The sequence below is a fragment of the Calliphora vicina genome, chromosome 5 (genome assembly GCF_958450345.1).
Source record: "Calliphora vicina chromosome 5, idCalVici1.1, whole genome shotgun sequence".
In the NCBI taxonomy this organism is placed as follows: domain Eukaryota; kingdom Metazoa; phylum Arthropoda; class Insecta; order Diptera; family Calliphoridae; genus Calliphora; species Calliphora vicina.
Genome location: NC_088784.1, coordinates 79,563,375 through 79,585,240, shown reverse-complemented (window position 1 = coordinate 79,585,240; position 21,866 = coordinate 79,563,375). Strand labels below are relative to the sequence as shown.

The 21,866-nt window shown below is 32.6% G+C and overlaps 3 protein-coding genes across 3 annotated transcripts; 1 reads left to right on the top strand and 2 right to left on the bottom strand.

The window, feature by feature from the left end:
- Nucleotides 1-208: 208 nt before the first annotated feature.
- Nucleotides 209-3,837, bottom strand: LOC135959588 (probable cytochrome P450 313a4). Its single transcript, XM_065510548.1, has 6 exons — nucleotides 3,822-3,837; nucleotides 3,640-3,703; nucleotides 3,465-3,579; nucleotides 991-1,125; nucleotides 504-924; nucleotides 209-436 (listed from the first exon to the last, which is right to left on the bottom strand). Exons 1-6 carry the CDS (start codon nucleotides 3,835-3,837, stop codon nucleotides 276-278), a joined length of 912 nt encoding a protein of 303 aa, XP_065366620.1. The 3' UTR covers nucleotides 209-275.
- An 8,021-nt stretch (nucleotides 3,838-11,858) lies between these two features.
- On the top strand, nucleotides 11,859-12,181 carry LOC135959761 (lipopolysaccharide-induced tumor necrosis factor-alpha factor homolog). The gene is made up of 2 exons (XM_065510817.1): nucleotides 11,859-11,989; nucleotides 12,079-12,181. Exons 1-2 carry the CDS (start codon nucleotides 11,859-11,861, stop codon nucleotides 12,179-12,181), a joined length of 234 nt encoding a protein of 77 aa, XP_065366889.1.
- A 7,666-nt stretch (nucleotides 12,182-19,847) lies between these two features.
- Nucleotides 19,848-21,866, bottom strand: LOC135962352 (lipopolysaccharide-induced tumor necrosis factor-alpha factor homolog). Its single transcript, XM_065514236.1, has 3 exons — nucleotides 21,643-21,866; nucleotides 20,067-20,202; nucleotides 19,848-20,011 (listed from the first exon to the last, which is right to left on the bottom strand). The coding sequence occupies exons 1-3, from the start codon at nucleotides 21,845-21,847 to the stop codon at nucleotides 19,915-19,917; spliced, it is 438 nt and encodes a 145-aa protein (XP_065370308.1). The 5' UTR covers nucleotides 21,848-21,866; the 3' UTR covers nucleotides 19,848-19,914.

Here is a 21,866-nt window from a genome sequence, read left to right as displayed (position 1 = left end):
CGCCAAAAAATATTAATTTTTCACCAAAATATTTTCTTCCCCATAATTTACTTTTCAATAAAATAACCCTGAAATTATAAATAATTTTTTGTTTCACTATTTTATATATTTTAGATATGTATTTTATATTACAAAACAATTACAAATTATATATTCTATTCTATTCACAATTAAATTATTGTGAATAGAATAGAATACAATTATTGAAACCGTAAACCCCGACTAACATTCCAATACGCCCAACTTTCAAACTATCAATTACATTTTAAAATTCTTCAATTTCTTTTGATGATTTTTATTTTAGGCTCCCTTAAATACTGAAGACTTATCTTCTGAACAAAATACAAATCTTCATAGGCGAACGAGGTGACAAATTTATATTGTCTCAGCAGGCCCAAGAGCACAAATTTCAAAGAAATATCGGCATAGCGCCAGCCTAAAACCAAAAACAACAAGTTTTATTAGTTATAAAAAAAACCTGATTAAAACAATATAATACCAACCAATACAATTCCTGACACCCTTTGAGTATGGTACATAAGCATATGGATGACGCCTATCTTTCTCTGCATCTAAAAAATTATCAGGATTAAATTTATGGGCATTTGCTCCCCACAACGTTGTACTACGATGCAAATGAAATATTGGAATCAATATTTGAAAATCCCGTGGTATAGTTAGATCTTTAGTTAGCGTGCAACTTTCCAAAGCCTCTCGACCTATAAATGGTATGGGTGGCACCAAACGTAATGTTTCACTTAAAACCATTTGTAAATAGGGCAATTGTTCCAAATGTTCATAAACAATTGCGTCAGTGGCTGGTATAATTTCAATGACATCCTGATATAGTTTCTCTTGCACCAGGGGGTGCATGGCCAACATAACGATTAGAGAGTATAGAGTAGTGGAGGTAGTTTCATAGGACTGGGGAGTAAATAAGTTTTTTAAACGGTGCTTTATTTAAATAAATCAATTATAGTTGGCTCTTACCCCACTTATCATAGTATAGGTTTCGGTTATTGTATCCCTGGCCTGAAATAATCCTTGTTGTTGGTATTTTAAGGCACGATTTAAAAAGAATTCGCAGCCTTGATTAGTGACATCAGCGGCTTTGCGGGAAATAATCTGCAATAGAATGTTATTTATTTAACTGAAATTATTCCATGATCTTTTTCAGATTTTAAGATTTTTATAACAAATTAAACAATTTAATGGCTAATTTTTAACAGCCAGGGTTTTCAACATTGTCTCCTTTGAGCTCTATGCACTTTCTTAACGAAAGCTTTCCTATACCCAAGTGATCATGAAAAATTGAAACCACTGAGGCATGTGAGATGCCTATGCCTTCCACAATCCCTCGCACTTTCAATCTCCGATCGGCCAACACCATATCATGATTTTTTCAATTGTTTCGGTTGTAGAGTCCTCAACTAGGCGTCCAATATGTTCGGTATCCTCGGTGCTTGTACGGCCACATCGAAAATCAGGAAATGACATTTTTACCATAGAAATTGATGGTGCTGAGTGCCTATAGTATTTATATATCAAGCTTAGCATTGGTTTGGTAATGGTTATTTTCCGCAAAAAATAATAAAAATAAGGGACGAAATTCAGTTTTTTTCCAATTTCTCCTCAAGTCAAGAGGTTGTCGGCTATCAATGGCTCAGAAACTAAATCAAGCAGCTTCAAATTTTGACAGTAGTCAACTGACAGATGACTGTTGACGGGAGCAGTATTGCCCTTTCAGTTAAGAACCGGAAAGTGTTACTATTTTTCTAAAAGGTGTTGTCGAGTACAACAAGAATATTTTTTGGATTTGCCAAACATCTCTAAAATCTTCAGTTACGAGTAAAAAATTTCATGACCTTTTTTTGGACCAAAAATTTTGTTCAAAAGTTGTTTTTAATATTTTTCATAAATTACACAGTGCAATACGAAAAAAATAAACACAACGGACACCACTACGATGAAAGACCAACAACAACAAGTAAGAGAGCTATATTCGGCTGTGCCGAATCTTATATACCCTTCACCAAATTATACTTCAAAATACAAATTTTAAATATTTTTTGGTTTCATTTTTTGGAAAAATTTTTTTTCTAATTTTTTTTTTTTAAAAAAAATTGGTTTTAAAATTTTTTTTTTTTGATGAAAAATAAATTCGGGTTAAAAAATATTTTTTCCGACTTTGCCCCATTGTAGGTCCAACTTACTATGGTCTTATATACGTAGTTGCAAAGCTCTTTGAAATATCTATCATTAGATATCCATATTGTCTATATTAATGACTTAGTAATCCAGATATAGTTCAAAAATCGAGGTTGTCCTGGTTTTTTCCTCATATCTCAGCCATTAAAATCAACAAAATCGGTCCACAGATTTTGCTGATTTTAAATAGGAAACTTCTCGAAAGCATATCTGACAGAATTATTGAAGATTTGGATCCCGAAGATATCTGGGGTCTTCAGAAAATTGATTTCAACAGACAGACAGGCGGACATGGCTTAATCGACTCCGCTATCTATATGGATCCAGAATATATAAATTTATAGGGTCGGAAAATTATATTGTGGTAATTACAAACTTATATACACCCTTCTTACGAAGGTGAAGGGTATAAAAATAAACGTGTCTCCCAGTTTTGCCCAAAGTCATGCACTTTTTTTATGGGCCCCCAAAGATTTGGGGCATTGGTATCATTTTTTCAAAAAAAAGTGATAATTTTCTCAGGCTAATATCTTGCAAACAGTTAGGAATTTCGATTTACTCTCTGATGCAAAGTTGTAACCCTATTCATAAAGAACAAAAATTTTGAACATATAAAATCAAAACAACTTCATTCAAGCACAAAATCGCAAAATACATTAAAAAAAATCGATCTTTTTTACCTTTTTTCCCCTTCTCAGGTCCATAGGTAGCAAACCGTTCAAAATTCAAGGAAACGATGAACTACAAAAATGTACTTAAGATCTCAATAAACAACTATCTAGAATATATGAACTTCCTAGGAATGATTCTTAACACCCTTTAGGTAGGTCAATATAAGTTAGTAAGAAAAAACTAAAGGAATTAACTGTTTTGGCTCATAAACTAAAGCAGACTTTTAGGCATACTTAAACAAATGTATTTCTAAATTTATTTCGATTTTTTTAAAGTTTAATCTTGAAGATGAAGTTTTTTGATTTTATATGTTCACAATTTTTGTTCTTTATGATAAGGGCTACAACTTTGCCTCAGAGAGTAAATCAAAATTCCTAACTGTTTGCAAGTTATGAGCCTGAGAAAATGGTCACATTTTTGCAAAAATGACAGAAATGATACCGATGCCCCTAAAAAAAGTACATGACTTTGGGCAAAACTTTCTTTTTTTTGGTCTTTTATCACGTTATATTTCCATGACTTAGTAAATTCTCACAGTGTTATACTTTAGTGAAGGGTAGGTATCTCATTTGTTAATCACTTACACTTTTTAAAAATGTCTGCAAATACTCCAAAATTTTGTAATAAGAAGAAGTCCGTACTATAAAACCTAATTTCATGGGTGACAATGCTGTTTCCAAAGATATATTTTCCATCAATCTGAAATGATAACAAATAGGAAATAATTGAAATGGTATAATTCAAGTTATTTAAATTTACGTATGCATTTTCGCCACAAGTTCATCACTATGTTTTGTATTCAGCTCCACTCCCATTATTGTTTCTAAAACATGATATAAAAACATTAATTTAAATCTTTATCAAATATATAAATTATTTTAAAACCCCTGACCCTACTTAGAGGTCTTTCGAATACCAAATCAAAACTAATTACAACTTACCCAATGCAATCTCCATTATACGCTTTTGTAAGAAATCGAAAATAGAATGCTCTCTCCCATCTTGTAGAGACTCAAAATGTTGAGCAATTTTCTCAGTGCCTCGTTGAAACATCGGTATAAAACGTTGAAGAATTTGAGGCGTAAAAGAGGGATTCATTAATTTGCGATTATGTTTCCATTTGAAAACTATTTAAAAATAAATAAAACTAATTAAACAATTGGGGGATTCAAACGGTCTCCTACTAGGTCGTATTGTCATAATGTCATACAATATTTTTATATCCTACACCACCATAGTGGGGAGGGTATAATGCGTTTGTGCAGATGTTTGTAACGCCCAAAAATATTAGTGTAACACCCACCTTAAAGTACACCGATCGACTTAGAATCACTTTCTGAGTCGATTAAACGATGTCCGTCCGTCCGTCCGTCTGGTAGGTTGGCTGGCTGTCCATGTAAACCTTGTGCGCAGAGTACAGGTCGTGTGTTGGTACACACACAAAATTCAACATACTTAACTTTAATATAGACATAAATGACACGACCTAATTTCATGGTGATCGGTCCATAAGTCCGCCCCCATATATGGCGGACTTCCGAAAATCACTCAAACATATAAATTATTGAAATTTTAAAAGAAAAATGTTTTTGCCTTTTACTTAGTGTAGGGTATTCCTTACTTGTTTAGTTTAAATAAATTTTTGTTGGGTTTCAAACAAAAAAGTTATAAACTAATACGACTTTTAGAACTATGTTTATTGGTTTGTCATAAAATAACACTTTTTTTGTTTGCAGCACAACAAGAATTTGTTTAAACTAAAAAAATATTTACGATATTATGACAATACGACCTAATAGCAGACCGTTTGAATCCTCCAAATATTTTTTTGAAGAAAAATAAATACCTTTACTGGTTATTAAACCATTTGGCAAAGCATTATCCATGGATTTATACAAAACATCAGCTTTATTTAGAAATTCTTCGGAATTTAAAATAGTTTTTATTAATTCCGGATCAATGGTTACAATCAGAGGCTCCATGCCCAGCCAGGTGAGAAATGTTAAGGATTTTAATTTGCCAAAATAAGCACCAAGTTTGTATAAAAATTCTTTAAGGGAATAAATTTACAAACTACCAAACTCTTTTAAAATCAATTCTACTTACTTGTCATGGGTAGCACTTGGAAAACCGTGCCCACTAGTGGCAGACCATAGACCGTGGGAATTTTGGAAGTTATATCTTGATATTTGTAATATTTTTGAAAAATTTTAAAGAAAATTATTACACCAAGTACTAAGAAAGCAAAATGCTTAAAATCAATATTTAAAGAATCTTTTAGTTTAAACATTTTAACGTTTTTTAACTGTTGCAGCTGGGAAATATTGTTTTTATATAGAAATATTTTAGTTAAATTAAATAATATTTGCTCAACTTTTAGCCTCAATATTACAACATTATAATTTTGATAATTTAGTTCATTTTAACTTTAAGTGCTTGTAAAGACATGAATTTTTTACACTGAAAATTAATTAAAATTAATATCATATAAGAAAGTTGAATAAGTACTTAGTTTTTGTTACTAGTAAGAGGATATAATAATATCATTTTAATAGGGAAATGACTTACAAATTTAGCAGGAAGTATTAAAGTATTTTATTACAAATTTACTTTTAAAATGGAAACAAAATAACATTATTTTTTTGGTAGCATTTATTGCTCCATAGTAGTGAGTATAGAATAGAGTGCCCTGATAGACTAAATTGTAATATGCTGGGCTATAAGTCGGAGGATTACGGAATCGATTGCAGGAGTTTGAGTTTGTTAGTATTCCTATATTATAAGAATCTAGAACTATTATTCGCCCTCTTATTAAGTAAGTCCCATTAGTACCCCATATTCAATAAAGCCCCAATAATTCAAGCACTTTGTTGGAATTTGACTTGAATGCGAATATAATTATGTTTTATACTTGAAAAATATTTGAAAAACTTAAATATTTTCAAACAAAAAACAGAACAGGAGAATGCTATTTATGGACATTGGATTCATTTGCATGGACATAGATTTTCGAATTAAATTTCATTCCCTTTATCTCCAACTAAATCTCTGTTCGGAGTTGATCTTATCTTTTGCCATATAAATCAGATCATTTTATGAATAGTGTAGGGTTCGTAATTTCTCAGACTTTTTCAATTTTCGGGAATAATAAAAAAAAATGTTCACTATCGGGAATTCCTCAGAATTTGTAAATACTTATGGGATGTATGGTTTAAACATGAGGGATCTTATGAAATTTTCAGTTTTTATGTTGTACAATATTAATTTATTCAAAGTATTGGCTATGAACTTTTCCCATCTTTCTGGCAACATATTGATTCCGAGTCAAAAGAACTGCTCATCTTTTGAGGTCAAGAACGAATCAAGCCAATATCGGATACTCTGTTCCAAAGTAAAAAGTATCCCAGAGAAATCGTTGATAAAGAAGAATTTCGGTTGAAACAACCAATATTTTGTTACATCTTCTAAAACTTTGTACCTACAACTGTAAACTTCATTCAGTAAGACAGAATCACTCGATTGGCTACAAATTCGGTTGCTACCACGAATCTGTTTTTTTCTGTATAGGAGTTGGAGGGGGCACGGTCTGAACAATAAAGCGGATGAGGTAAAACTTCCCAACCAATTCATCATTCAAAATACTTTTTAACAGGTATTGAAACATGTGGTCGAGCGTTGTCATGATGGAATATTACGGTTTCATGTCAGGCCACATATTCTGGGATGTTTTTCGGAAAATGCTCGCTTCAAACGAATCAGTTACGTTCGTTATAGGTTCCCTGTGATCGTCTGGTCAGATTTTAGCAGATCATAATCCCATCAAATACAGACAATATCGCCATGTATATTTGACATTGGTCTTGATTCATCTGGTTGGCCGGGCCTCTTATGCTTCGTGTAAATGTAATGGATCCATTTTTCATCACAAGTAATGATGCGGTGCAAAACCAATTTTCTTTTATAGCGTTCCATACAACATTTCGGACATGCAAAATCGTCTTTCAAGGTCTCTCGCCTTCAATTCGTATGATATCCAAATTCCTTGCTTTTGGGTGAATACTGCTGCTCGACTCTATTCTTAACATAGCCCCACAAAAAATAATCCAGTGGTGTAAAATCACACAAACAGCTGATTTTTGTGAAATTATGCGATCGGGAAATTTGGTTTGCAATAAATTGATCGGTTCATTGGCTGTGTGACATGTGGCACCTTCATGTTGAAACATGTCAGTGATATCCACGACATCAATAATTGGCTAAAATTGAGTTGTTAACATCTCGCTATAGCGTGATCCATTAACCGTTACTGCATTTCCATCCTCATCTTCGGCTTTTAAGACCGCTTTACCATGATTCCTACTTCACTTAGAAGCATTCCTGATAAAATTAATGTTTGTATGTTCAATAATTTAAAATATTCAAAACTATCATTGGAAGAAAAAGTATGAATTTGCCGATTCCCCCCTTGAAAACATTTCAAGTACAATTTCAATATACTTAATTTTGGAGTTAGCTTTTGCGACACAGATATGCCTCAAACAAAACTGTTTTAATTTCCTTAAGAAAATGTATGTTTTAAAAAAATTCCAAACTGTTTGGCACTATAACCTAAAAATTCAAATTTCCAAAAATTCAAAATGTGGATCTATTTGAGGGGAGGGCTGTGCGATTATGAATGAGTCAGTGAGTCGGTAACGTCACTATTTTACATATCATGAATTCCATAAGACATTACAAACAAATCATATAAAAAATGCTCGTAAAATTGATATTTTGTATAGATATTGGACGAGAATGGGTCAATAACTGCTTCTATCAACAGGCATCTGTCAGTTGACTCCTGTCAGAATTTGAACAAGATGCGTCGTTTAGTTGCGTGACTTGAGAAGAAAATGGAAAAGAGTGAAATTCGTCTGCTGAAATTCGTTTTTTGCGGAAAAAAACCATCACTCAAAGCAAAACTTGATAAATACTATGGGAACTCTGCAACATCAATTTCAATGGTAAAAAATTGGTTTACTGAATTTTGATGAGGCCGTAGAATCACGGGAGATGCCGAACGTTCAGGACGCCCAGTTGAAGTCTCTACACCCGATTGCAGATTGAAAGTGCGAGAGATTGTAGAAGTTTTAGGCATCGCACATGGCTCAGTGGTTTCAATTTTGAATGATCACTTGGGTATGAGAAAGCTAGATGGCTGCCGTGTTTGCTCGGGTGCTCTGTTATATTAATTCCTATATAAGGAATGCAACCCACAATAGCTTATGGTGTGTACTAAAAAGTGGAATTTTGTAACACGGTGTAAATATGTGCAATTAGTAAATGGGAAATAACTTAAATTTAAAACGCTAAAACAAATTTATTACAATAATTAAAATATGCATAAACTTCAATAGAAATTTATAATCGATTTCGCTTTCGATACTCTAACAGAGTATCGAGTATGTTGAATCTAGCATTAATACTAGATTCAACAGTAAGTTCAGAACTGTATTAATAATCCTCTAAGGACATGGTCAAATAACCTGTAAAACCATACAATTAGTTTACTTTTGATTTCGGTTTAAAGATAACACCGTAAATAACTACTTAAACATTGAAAAAAAAAATCAACATTATTCGTCTACATATGACAACATTGTCATTGAAAAATTCTGCTTCTACCCTAAAATCATTAGACCTGCGCTTAAACTCACTTAAGCCTTTTTCTGGAACAACAAATGAAAAACATTCTATTAGCATTAGAACTGCCCCTGAAATCACTTATTTTGAAACATTTGTACAATATAAATTTATTCTTGTCTATTGTTAGCTATGACCTTTTCCAATCTTTCTGGCAATATATGGATACCGTGGCAAAAGAACAGATCATCTTTGGAGGTCAAGAACTGTAATATTGCATCATGACAACAATCGGCCACATCTTGCAATACCTGTTAAAAACTATACCCTTCACCAAATTATACTTCAAAATACAAATTTTAAATATTTTTAGGTAAACAAATTTAAATTTATTTTTTTTCCAAAATTGTTTATTTAATTTTTTGGAAAAAAAATTTTTAATTTTTTTTTAAAACATTTTTTTTAGTTTTTTAAATTTTTTTTTTAATATTTAGCGAAAAAAAATTTTGGTGAAAAAAAAATTCGGGTTAAAAGATATTTTTTCCGATTTTGACCCATTGTAGGTCCAACTTAATATGTTCTTATATACGTCGTTGCAAAAATCTTTGAAATATCTATCATTAGATATCCATATTGTCTGTATTAATGACTAGTAATCCAGATATAGGTAAAAAATCGTTGTTGTCCTGGTTTTTTCCTTATATCTTAGCCATTTCTGGGCCGATTTTCTCGATTATAAATAGCAACCGAGACGGAATAATTCCGGAGATATTAATGTATGAATCGTGTTTGGGGGCTTCGGAAAGTTGATTTCAACAGACAGACTGACGGTCATGGCTTAATCGACTCCGCTATCTATAAGGATCCAGAATATATATAATTTATAGGGTCGGAAAATTATATTGTGGAAATTACAAACGGAATGACAAACTTATATATACCCTTCTCACGAAGGTGAAGGGTATAAAAAGTTGTTGGAATGACTTAAAATCGCGGGATTTATTCAAAGTATTGGCCATTGTTAGCTATGACCTTTTCCCATCTTTCTGACAACATATAGATTCAGATCAAAAAGAACTGCCCATCTTTTGAGACCAAGCGTATCCCACAGAGAGCGATCTGCTTCCATCGACACAAATAGTAGTCGGACTGGGCAAGGGCTGGACTATAACGCGCGTAAGGCAAAACTTCCCAACCACTTCATCATTCTAAATACTTCTAAATAGGTATTTCAACATGAGTCCGAGTGTTGTCATGATGGAACATTACAGTTTCATGTCTGGCCGCATATTCTGGGCGTTTTCGGGTCAGATTTAAGCTAGATTTCAGATAGGACCCTTTTGCTCCCACCAAATACAGAAAATTACCTCAGCGACATGGATATTTCGTTTTGGTGTCGATTCGGTTGGTTGGTTGGCCGGGCTTCCCGTACGATCTCTTACGCTTCCGGCTTCAATTCGTATGGTAACAAATTTTCCTGCTTTTGGATGAATCCTGCTGCTCACAAACTTTTTGAAATTTCTGCTTGATAAGCTTACAATGATTTGAGTTTCACAAAAATGTTCACGGAGTAATGCCTCCAATTCAAGGTCTTCAAACTTTTTTATGGCTGGCTAGTACGATCTTTGTCTTCCATTTCTAAATCACCCCATCTGAACCGAAGGAATCATATCCCACCAAATACAGAAAATTACCTCAGCGACATGGGTATTTCGTTTTGGTGTCGATTCGGTTGGTTGGTTGGACGGGCTTCCCGTACGATCTCTTACGCTTCCGGCTTCAATTCGTATGGTAACAAATTTTCCTGCTTTTGGATGAATCCAGTTGCCGGGCTTCCCGTACGATCTCTTACGCTTCCGGCTTCAATTCGTATGGTACCCCATTTCCCATTTCAGATAGGACCCTTTTGCTCCCACCAAATACAGAAAATTACCTCAGCGACATGGATATTTCGTTTTGGTGTCGATTCGGTTGGTTGGTTGGCCGGGCTTCCCGTACGATCTCTTACGCTTCCGGCTTCAATTCGTATGGTAACAAATTTTCCTGCTTTTGGATGAATCCTGCTGCTCACAAACTTTTTGAAATTTCTGCTTGATAAGCTTACAATGATTTGAGTTTCACAAAAATGTTCACGGAGTAATGCCTCCAATTCAAGGTCTTCAAACTTTTTTATGGCTGGCTAGTACGATCTTTGTCTTCCATTTCTAAATCACCCCTTCTGAACCGAAGGAATCATATCCCACCAAATACAGAAAATTACCTCAGCGACATGGGTATTTCGTTTTGGTGTCGATTCGGTTGGTTGGTTGGACGGGCTTCCCGTACGATCTCTTACGCTTCCGGCTTCAATTCGTATGGTAACAAATTTTCCTGCTTTTGGATGAATCCAGTTGCCGGGCTTCCCGTACGATCTCTTACGCTTCCGGCTTCAATTCGTATGGTACCCCATTTCCCATTTCAGATAGGACCCTTTTGCTCCCACCAAATACAGAAAATTACCTCAGCGACATGGATATTTCGTTTTGGTGTCGATTCGGTTGGTTGGTTGGCCGGGCTTCCCGTACGATCTCTTACGCTTCCGGCTTCAATTCGTATGGTAACAAATTTTCCTGCTTTTGGATGAATCCTGCTGCTCACAAACTTTTTGAAATTACTGCTTGAGAAGCTTACAATGATTTGAGTTTCACAACAATTTTCACGGAGTAATGCCTCCAATTCATGGTCTTCAAACTTTTTTATGGCTGGCTAGGACGATCTTTGTCTTCCATGTCTAAATCACCCCTTCTGAACAGAACGAATCATATCTCGCACCTTGAAACCGATGGAACACATTCACCATAAGCTTTGGTGAGCAATCGGTGTCATTCAGCGAAACTTGTTTTCAAATTAAAGAAGTGAAGCAAAACTTCCTGCAGATGACGCTTTGTTGGCACAAAATTCGACATTTTCGAAGCAATAAAAATTTGTTGTTCAATAACCAAGTGAGAAGAAATGACAGATATACTATCCATGTACCCTTCAAAATGACATAAGTATAAGTTATTAAATAAAAAACTCGCGTAAATACGCCATCTATTGTAAATTAAGTCCTTCACCCAATAGCTAAAGCTAATTGAAGCCAAACAGTTAAAATATCCCGATTTTATAGAAATTTTGTATTAATTGTCTTTAGAACCAAGTAAATTCCTACAAAATTCCCCTAAAACCAAGCGCCGGTTTAATGAGCATGACATTGAACAATTAGTTGAATATGAAAATGAATGCTTATTAGACAAACACACCTGACAACATTTGAGTTGTTGTGAAATTGATTTGTTTTATAGAATTTTGTTATTAGTATTTTATAAAACAGCGACATGTCAACACCACTGGGACCGGAATCTCAACAGGCACACTGTCCAGTCTGTCAAACGATTGTGACCACAAATGCCGAATTTAAGGCCTCAAATAAAACTCATCTTTTGGCCTTGCTTTTATGTGTTTTCGGGTAATTTCTGGAACTAATTTCTTGAATTAAATGGGGGTGTAAGTAAAAGTACTTTTGTTTTCATTACGAGTCCTTTTCTATGGTTTCAGTTGCTGTCCTTGTGCTGGTTGCTTGTATTGTACCGGTTGTGCTCGCAATGTGGAACACTATTGTCCCACCTGTAACACATATTTGGGAGCTTATGAACGTTAAAAGTAATAATTTCAAGTGCTATTATTATAATTATAATTTTATTTTATTAAATTTCTATATAATTAAGCCTTATCTAAAATTAGTACATACAAATGTATTAGTATTTATAGCTAATGTTTTAATTTCATCACACTGAATAAATATTTTAACTAAAAAAAAAATAATTTAAATCGAAATAGATTAATTATAACGTTTTATAATAACAAACAACTTTAAATTAAATTTAATTTCTATTGTGAATTGTCTTAAATAAAATAATTTTTTGAAGTAAATAAACAAAATCTACTATATTTTATTTAGAAGTTACATCTTTTTCATGATTATATCTTAATCCACGCCATGACTACACACAAAAAATTCTATAGGTAATATTGCCTAAAAATATAGTATAAATTTAACTAAGAGCAAGGGAATGACATTTACAAAGTTATTTAGTAAATATGCCTAAAATATTTGTTGATTTCCTTGTTCGAAAAATCACTAAAAATATTTGTTAAACTTTCTTATAAACTTTTCAAAATTACAAATGATAGCAAAGCTAATTTATACTTTTATTTTTGGTAAATTACACTATGCAACAAATGGAGACTTTTGGAAAAACACAAGATCATGACGGTATAGGTTCGACTCTACTACCAAGGGGTATTAAAACCCTATACTCAGTTTGCCCATTTTGGTGACCGATTTTTTTTTATGGGCCCCCAAAATCAGTGGGGCCTCTAAAAAAGGTGTCATCAGTTTTTGGTTAACAGCTAATTCATACTTTGTGATACGGCTTAACTTTATATGGCAATAATATAGCTAAGAGTCCGCCAAATAAATTTTGTTAAAACTTGTTTCCAAAAAATAGCTTTTTCGTGCACTTTTGTTGAAAAAATATATGAAGACATTTTTTTTTTTACTTTTTTAGAATAACTTCCAGGGACACCTAATTTTTCAATAACAATATCTTACAAAGTTGTAGCTACGGTAAATTTGAATAACTCTTGTGAACATATCAATGCAATCCGAACATACCTAGGCATTCTAAATAGCTGTCAAAAATCACTTTATACCTTAAAATTTTTAGTTTTTTAATATTTTTTGATTCTAAAACAATAATTTTTTGTTAAAAATGTATGTTCGAGTGTATACTTCTCTATTGTGCTGGAATAACGAAGAATGGACATATCATTATCGGTATGATCCCGGCGCATCACTTTATCCAATCTTGATCATGCAAGACCGGCTTGATGCAAGATATGAAAAAACTTTAAAATTTTTGAAAGTGGGCAAGGTTTGTGGAGCTTCTGAAGAGTAAATATAAGCGTTTTATATAAGTTTTTGATATCGGTGACTTGGAGTGTTTTTTTGTGTTTTTTCGGACGTATTTTACCATAACAATATTATAAAATGGTGATTTTCCATCAAGAAAAATAAAAACTTTGAATTAATGTAAAATTTGAACAGTTACAGACATCACAATACAATTTGGAAATAATATAGATCTAAATGTTCTTAAGTCAATAGCATCACTAATGTTGCCATTCTTTGTTTTCAAACATCGAAATTCCTAAAACGGGGAAAATGTGTTCCAAAAACTTAGTTTTTTTTAGAAAACAGCCCACTTTGACGTTATTTACAGTATGATAGTAAAAACGTTTTGTATGTGTATAAACAATATATAGGGCTATACAAATATGACGAGTTTTTGAGGATCGGTGCTTTGCGTTTTTATAATTTTTTACTCAACCCTAAAATTTTGTTTCAAAATTGGCCAAGTTTGGATAGGGCTGGGGGCTACAATGTCCGCTTAAGTTAGTCAAATATTACTTTATACGTTTTTGCATTAAGTTATCTTTCCAGATCATAGAAAAGTGTATATAGCCACGAAGAAAATTAGTCTTTTTATAAAAGTAAAAATATGGGCACTTTTTTGGGAAAAGACTTAAAAAAACACACGCATACAAAGTTGAAATATGTATATAAAAAGATGCTTCAACTTTGGATGCGTGTAACTTTTTACAGGGACGAAATAATTGTTATCAGATTTGTTTTATTTTCTTTAGAATTTTATCGCAAATATACGTCATATAGAAAAAACTAATTTCGACCTTCCGTAGGCCCATCATATATAAAATACAAAATAAAGATCGATCAAAATTTAAAAAAAAATTAAACCTAAATATCTCTTTAACTAAAAGAGATAACCTACATATACAAGCATATTTTTGTAGACCTTCTCAAGGACTATCTATTTTTTAAATTTCAGCTCATTCGGATCATAAATCGCTTTTTGGCGATTTTTTTTTAAATGTGTGACATTGTAAATAATACAGCACAACATAGAAGTGTGGACTTGATCATACTATTTTAACAAAAAATCTTTGTTTTAGCGTCAAAAAATAGTAAAAACGAAAATTGTTAAGGTACAAAGTGATCTTTATGTGCTATTTAGAGTGACTAGACACGTTCAGAATGCATTGATATGTTCTCAAGAGTTGTTCAACTTTACCGTAGTTACAACTTTGCCAAATATTGTTAGTGAAAAATTAGGACACCCTGGAAGTTATTCTAAAAAAAAGTAAAAAAAAAAAATGTTTCTTACTATATTTTTTCAACAAAAGTGCACGAAAAAGCTATTTTTTGGAAACAAATTTTAAGAAAATTTATTTGGCGGACTCTTAGCTATATTATTGCCATATAAAGTTAAGCCGTATCACAAAGTCTGAATTAGCTGTTAACAAAAAACTTATGACACCTTTTTTAGAGGCCCCACTGATTTTCAGAAACTTTGGGGGCCCATAAAAAAAAATCAGTCACCAAAATGGACAAACTGAGTATAGGGTTTAACTACCCTTTGGTAGTAGAGTCGAACCTATATAGTCATGATCGTGTGTTTTTTTCACTGTTGCACTGTGTTATCTATGTATTAAAATATCTGTTTAGTTAAATTAACTATTTTTTCTATGCTAGTACTACTAATGACAATGAAATAGATTTTTTATTTAATTTATCTTTATTTATTGATAAAATGAAAACTTAATGGAGTAAAACATTACAAATAAAATTGATTTTGGAAACAATTAACCTTATGAATGTAAATGTTACTATGTGGAATGTCTGTCCATCTCTATATTTTGATCTGTTCCAGTACTAGTCAGATGTAAAGGTTTTGTTTTATCTTCTATCTATATATATAAAAGAGTAACGTTACTGACTGACTGACTGACTGACTGAATGACTGACTGATTCATCATCGCACAGCCCAAACGACTGAAGCTAGAATCATGAAATTTTAACTGTGGGTTCCTCCCTCCCCAAAACGATCCACTAAGAAGGGATTTTTGGAAATTCCAACGTTTAGGGGGTAAAAAGGGTAAAAACGGGTAAATCTGGTAATCTTATATCTTCAAAACTAATAGAGATACAAAAACAGAAATTGCATGTTACTCCATTTAAAAAATAAGCTGGAAATTCGAACCTTTTAGGGGAGAAAACGGGTAAAAACTGTATTTTGGTACTTTCTTGGCACCCTATGTATCTTTTAAACCAATAAACATAGAAACAAAATTTAAATCGTATTATTTATTTATTAAAAAATAAAAAATATAAGTTTGGTACTTATTGGAAATTCGAACCCTTAAGGGATAAAAATTGTGTTTATTTTTGGTACTTTTTCATAAAATATGTTTTTCTATAATTTGACATAGACATTCGAATATTGTACTATGAGCTCCCACCACGATACAGAAAATTATTTTAATAATATTTTACCACCGCAATGGGTCGATATCCATGTCAAGAACATCCTCTCCCCTGATAACTTCTGTAGGGCACAACATGTATACCTTAAAGGAAGGTCGGTGGAGACAGACTTGCATGACGTTGTCGGAACTATAGAGGGGACACTTGACAAGAAGGAGTATGTTATGACATCTTTCTCGGATATAGAAATTGTTGATCAGCGGATAAGAAATTGGACAGGAAATATGCTAAGGAGCAGGGTCATTAACTCTAATATGGGTATTGGTAGGACAAGGAAAGTTGTGACAAGGGTAACACAACAATGTGATGTCATCTCTCGGCGCTACGAACAAAGTCCCCAATGAACGAAGTCCCAAACCGCAAATGAATTAAAACCCCAAAATTGGGGGCCGAAAGCCGTCAATGTAAACCTTGTTTAGAATAAATAGGTGAGTGAAGCCAGTTTTTGATACACCTAACAGTAATTTCATTATGAATTAAATCCCCAATTTTAAAAATGAAATAAATCCCCCAAAAATGAAATAAGTCCCTAAATTTAGTTGTTGGTTTTGTCTATATAAAATTTTGGGGCCTTAATTCATTTGTGTTCATTGGAGACTTTGTTCGTAGCGCCTCATCTCTCAACACCTGTGGAATCTTGTCGGAAATAAAATCCATTTCAGACTCAGTAGGATAGGCATCAAAGTAGTCGCATATGCTGACGATGTTGTGCTTTTTTTTCTTGGGAAGTTTCTTCCCACAATAAGTGAACTCATGGAATCAGCTGTCAGCGTTCTGCTATCATGATCCAGAGAAAACGGTCCAAAACCAAAACCGAACTGGTTTTTTCACCGGGAGATATAAAATTCCTGAATTCAATTTTGGACTCTAAGCTCTCGTGGAAGCGTAATGCTGAGAGTCGAATGAAGAATAGATGGGTTACAAATTGAATAAATGACAACCAATTCGACAGATGTAGCTTCAACAATATGGCCGATATTAACTGGCAATATTCGGAAGTCGCTATTGGAAGACCCTTACAGGTTTGAATACAATTAAATTCATATTCGTATCAAATATTTAAAAAATAACATACAAATTTTTAATTTCTAGGCCTCATTCTTCAATTTTTTTCACCAATTTTTTTTTTTTTAAAAAAAATTTTGTTCTCGCAAAATTTTTTTTATTAAATATTTGTTCACCAACATTTTTGGTTTTTTCACCAAAAATAGTTTTTAATATTAATGATTCGGTAAAGCACTCTTACTTGTTATTTTCTAAATTTCAATTTGTATTTTTCATTTAAAATTAATTTGATTTTCACACCCTCTTTACACTGGCACTTTTCAAACCAAAATTATTTTAACAGACATCGCACAGTGGGAGAACTGAGAAAAAAGTGGAAATAAATCTGTAATTTCTAAATTAATAAACCGGCATATAGGCATATATTATCTCTTATAGTTTACGAGTTATTCGCATTTGAAAATTAAAATTTTATGTTTTCTACCAACCTTTTGCTAATAACGGATCCAATTCTTTCCTGATTTTCTTGAAATATCTTTTTTTGAATTAACAACAATTTTTCTTAATAATTGCAAGGAAAAACTGTTTAAAAACCTTTACTGATTCAAAAGTTATGTGTATTCAAACTTAAAAAAAAATAAAAAAATCGTTTTTTTGCCATTTTTTTCGAAAAAAGTACTTACATTAATTTTAAATAGTACAGAAAATAAGAAAATTATTTATATTTTTCTGAAAGATAACATCTCGGGAAATATTATAAAAGCAAAATAATATCAAAATTCGTATTAGTGCGTGGTCCAGAGCCTTCCAAAGTAGACCTATTTTATATGTAAAATTAAAAGTTAGACAACATGTACTCTAATCGCATAGCTGCTTTCCAAAAATTATGACCTGTTTTGTATGTCACAATATGTTCACAGAAAAAAATGGTAACAGTTATTAAGTAATTGAAAAAATTTGTTTGAAATATGATTTTAATTTTCAATAATTTTTTAATTGAATATGTTTTTTTAATACTCATATCAGCAATTTCTTTTAGATATTTATTAACAATTTCAGTTGTTAAAATTCAATAGGAATATTATATTGAAAGTAACAAAAATAAATGTGTCAAGAAAATAAAAATTGAAGAAAAATATAAACATTTTGTTGTTTCATAAAAAATATGTATGTATGTTTTCTTTTGCGGATTATAAAGAAATTTGTGTATTACAATTGGTAAGTTGAATATGTAAATATAATACTGCAATAGGAAAAAAATGGACATCGATTTTATATACAAATTTTTTTTTTTTTTATTGGACTCTGTTCAACATAAAATGCGTCGAATGTAGAAGGAACGCATTTAAGAACAATACTAGAGGAACAATCTGTATAACCGTTCGTGGAAGGTGATAATGACCTGTACTTTGTAGCAGTTCAAAAGGTGAGATAATGGACATAACAAGCTTTAACTTTATATTTTAAATTTATATACATATGTATGTATGTTATTATTATAATAAATTGTAAATTTGTTTATAATAATAAAAATAACAATTAAAACCATCAAATGCATTTTTAATTAATATAAGAAAAATCTATAATTAACTAGTAACAATATAATTATTCAATGTTACAAACTCTATTGTTAAAATTTTACTGTTGACTATTAACAAATTTTTTGTTTAATTTGACAAACTCGTTGTTAAAACATATTGTTGAGTGTTAACAATTTTAAGTAACAAAAATATTTTTTGAATCTACAAAATCGGATGTTGGTGCATTTTCAATTAAAAAAATAATTGTATTGACGAAAATGGTAATTAATATGACAATTGATTTGTCGTCATTTTTTTCTGTGTTCTTCAATATTTTGCAAAGGGATTTCATAGCCCCGAACTTGGTGCCTTTAATAGATCGGTCAAGCCCGACCATATAATACCCTACACCAAGTAAATGAGTAAAAACATTTTTCTTTTAAAATATCAATAATTTATATTCGTGAGTGATTTTCGAAAGTGGGCCTTATATGGGAGCTATAACCAATTATGGACCGATCACCATCAAATTAGGTCGTGTGATTTATGTCTATATTAAAGTTAACTATGTTGAATTTTGTGTGTATAACAACATTTTTAAGCGATTTATAAACGTTAAAGTGATTTTCGGAAGCGGGTCTATATGGGAGCTATGACTAATTATGGACCGATCGTAACAAAATTTGGTGATATGAATTTTGTATATATAAAACTTATTTGGAGCTCAATTTGTGGAGATACACAGACACAGACATTTGTATGGGGGCTAGATGAAATAATGGACCGATTTCAGCCAGTTTCAATAGGCTTGGTCATTGGGCCGAAAAAGTAATATGTACCAAATTTGATCGAAATATCTTCAAAATTGCGACCTGTACTCTGCGCACAATGTTTACATGGACTGGCTGGCTGTCAACCAGACGGGCGGACGGGCGGACGGGCGGACGGACGGACGGACGGACGGACGGACGGACATCGTTTAATCGACTCAGAAAGTGATTCTAAGTCGATCGGTATACTTTAAGATGGGTGTTAGACTAATATTTTTGGGCGTTACAAACATCTGCACAAACGCATAATACCCTCCCCACTATGGTGGCGTAGGGTATAAAAACAACTGCCAAAATGTCAAATTTTAACACCCTCTAAATCAGAGAATTCTCCAGCGATCTGGTTGAAAAATTGTGTCTGAATTACTATCGAATGGAACTAACCTTGGTTTATCCCAATCGGAAGACATCGATTCCAAAAGTTGGTTCACTTGACATGAAATCCACCATATATAAAAATGTTTCTTTAAATATTGTTTTTTTTTTGTGATTTTTAATAAGTACATTTATGAAAAGAAAATGGGCTGTGCTTTCAATGAAATGGGTCAAGGGGATCGTGAAGCAAAAGCTTGTGTTAACCCCTGCTATAAATAAATTAAAGTTATAAATCCACTAATGCTATTTGTTTTTCTTATTTTGTATGACCTCCCAAATAACTGCCACAATTCTGACAGTAGTGGCGAGCACTCTTGCAACTGTCAAAACAGTATGGCAAACAACAGCAGCATCTGAAGGAAAATAAATTGTAATTACTTGAATTTCTAAAATTTATGTAAAACTTACGTAGTGATACCCAAAATAGTGGCAATAATATGAGTCATCATACTACTTTTATATTCACATCGAGTCATCTGGGTCGCACTACACATGGGACAATTAGCCAATTGAGAACGTGTTCCGAATTGAGGTGGTTGAATGTCTGAAAAAGAAAATAAAAGGTTTGTAAAATAATGCATTATATCCCCTTTAAAATTATTGCAAACTTATTACTTTCACATCTATAAATATGAGGTCTTTATAATTTCGTAACACGTCGAGATATTGATGGTAGCCCGTGCAATATATTCGGCTATATTATCATATTTTAAAACAATCTAGCAGTCCTAGCCAGTTCATGTTACTATCTAGCTTAAATAAGAGAATTTATGAAATTCGGCATAAACTTTCATTAACGATTAGACATTTTTGATACTAATTCCAAGATTTATCCAAGCACCCCCACGATATGTCCAAATATGTTTCAAAGATTTTGAAAAATCAAAAATTAAATATAACGTTTAAATAGAAACAAATTTTGAATTAAAAGACACAAACTGCCTGTTCCACGATTTCGACAAAAAAATGAGTCGAAAATATTTGCATGAAAAATACTCAGTATTTATACCCTACACCACCATAATGGGGAGGGTATAATGCGTTTGTGCAGATGTTTGTAACGCCCAACAATATTAGTCAAACACCCACCTTAAAGTATACCGATCGACTTAGAATCACTTTCTGAGTCGATTAAGCGATGTCCGTCCGTCCGTCTGGTCGGCTGGCTGTCCATGTAAACCTTGTGCGCAGAGTACAGGTCGCAATTTTGAAGATATTTCGATGAAATTTGGTACATATTATTTTTTCGTCTCAAGGACCAAGCCTATTGAAACTGGCGGAAATCGGTCCATTATTTCACCTAGCCCCCATACAAATGTCCTCCCGAAATTGGACTTTATCGGTAATAAATGTTTAATTTATATTTTTATCTCCACAACTTGCGCTCCAAATAATTTTTATATACACAAAATTCATGCCACCAAATTTTGTTACGATCGGTCCATAATTAGTCATAGCTCTCATATATACCCGCTTCAGAAAATCACTTTAACGTGCATAAATCGCTTAAAAATGTTGGTATACACACAAAATTCAACATATTTAACTTTAATATAGACATAAATCACACGACCTAATTTCATGGTGATCGGTCCATAATTGGCCATAGCCCCCATATAAGGCCCACTTCCGAAAATCACTCAAAAATATAAATTATTGAAATTTTAAAAGAAAAATGTTTTTGCTCTTTTACTTAGTGTAGGGTATTATATGGTCGGGCCGGACCGACCATACTTTCTTACTTGTATTTAAATTATTTCGAATAGTTTTCATACAAATTTGTTCGAATCATTTTTCTTTCGACATCGTGAAACAGGACTAAAATTCCCCTGTAACTGTACTCATTTATGAAGAGTGAAAATCTTTAAAGAGATTTTCAAAAATTCTCCCAATAGAGTTTTTCAATAACTAGTTGTGAATCGAATAACCGCACATGAATCTCCTAAATATCGATCGTGTTAATAATAAATAATGCGTTAATCACTTATGGTTGTTGTTGGTTGACGTATTGTATAAATTTGTGGCTGCTGCTGCTGCTGCTGATATTCCATATGATGTTGCGATGCATAGGAAACTCTCTCTAAATCGGGATATGCTGGTGGCTGCACTGGCGCGGTATTTCTTAAAGGCAGTGCTTCACCCGGCAAGCGATTATCCATCATGTCCATTAATTCTTGTTTGGTGGGCATGTTTGAACTACTTTTACTT

Bases quoted from the DNA above. Each gene is read 5' to 3' on its own strand.
- LOC135959588 (XM_065510548.1), bottom strand. The intron at 3,580-3,639 runs GTAAATTTAAAT...TTATCATTTCAG, and splicing joins CTTGTGGCGAAAATGCATAC to ATTGATGGAAAATATATCTT. The intron at 437-503 runs GTTGGTATTATA...TTTTGGTTTTAG, and splicing joins GGGTGTCAGGAATTGTATTG to GCTGGCGCTATGCCGATATT.
- LOC135962352 (XM_065514236.1), bottom strand. From the start codon at position 21,847: ATGCCCACCAAACAAGAATTAATGGACATGATGGATAATCGCTTGCCG. The intron at 20,203-21,642 runs GTGATTAACGCA...TTTCTTTTTCAG, and splicing joins TCAACCAACAACAACCATAA to ACATTCAACCACCTCAATTC. The intron at 20,012-20,066 runs GTAAGTTTTACA...ATTTTCCTTCAG, and splicing joins ACTATTTTGGGTATCACTAC to ATGCTGCTGTTGTTTGCCAT.
- LOC135959761 (XM_065510817.1), top strand. From the start codon at position 11,859: ATGTCAACACCACTGGGACCGGAATCTCAACAGGCACACTGTCCAGTC. The intron at 11,990-12,078 runs GTAATTTCTGGA...CTATGGTTTCAG, and splicing joins TTGCTTTTATGTGTTTTCGG to TTGCTGTCCTTGTGCTGGTT.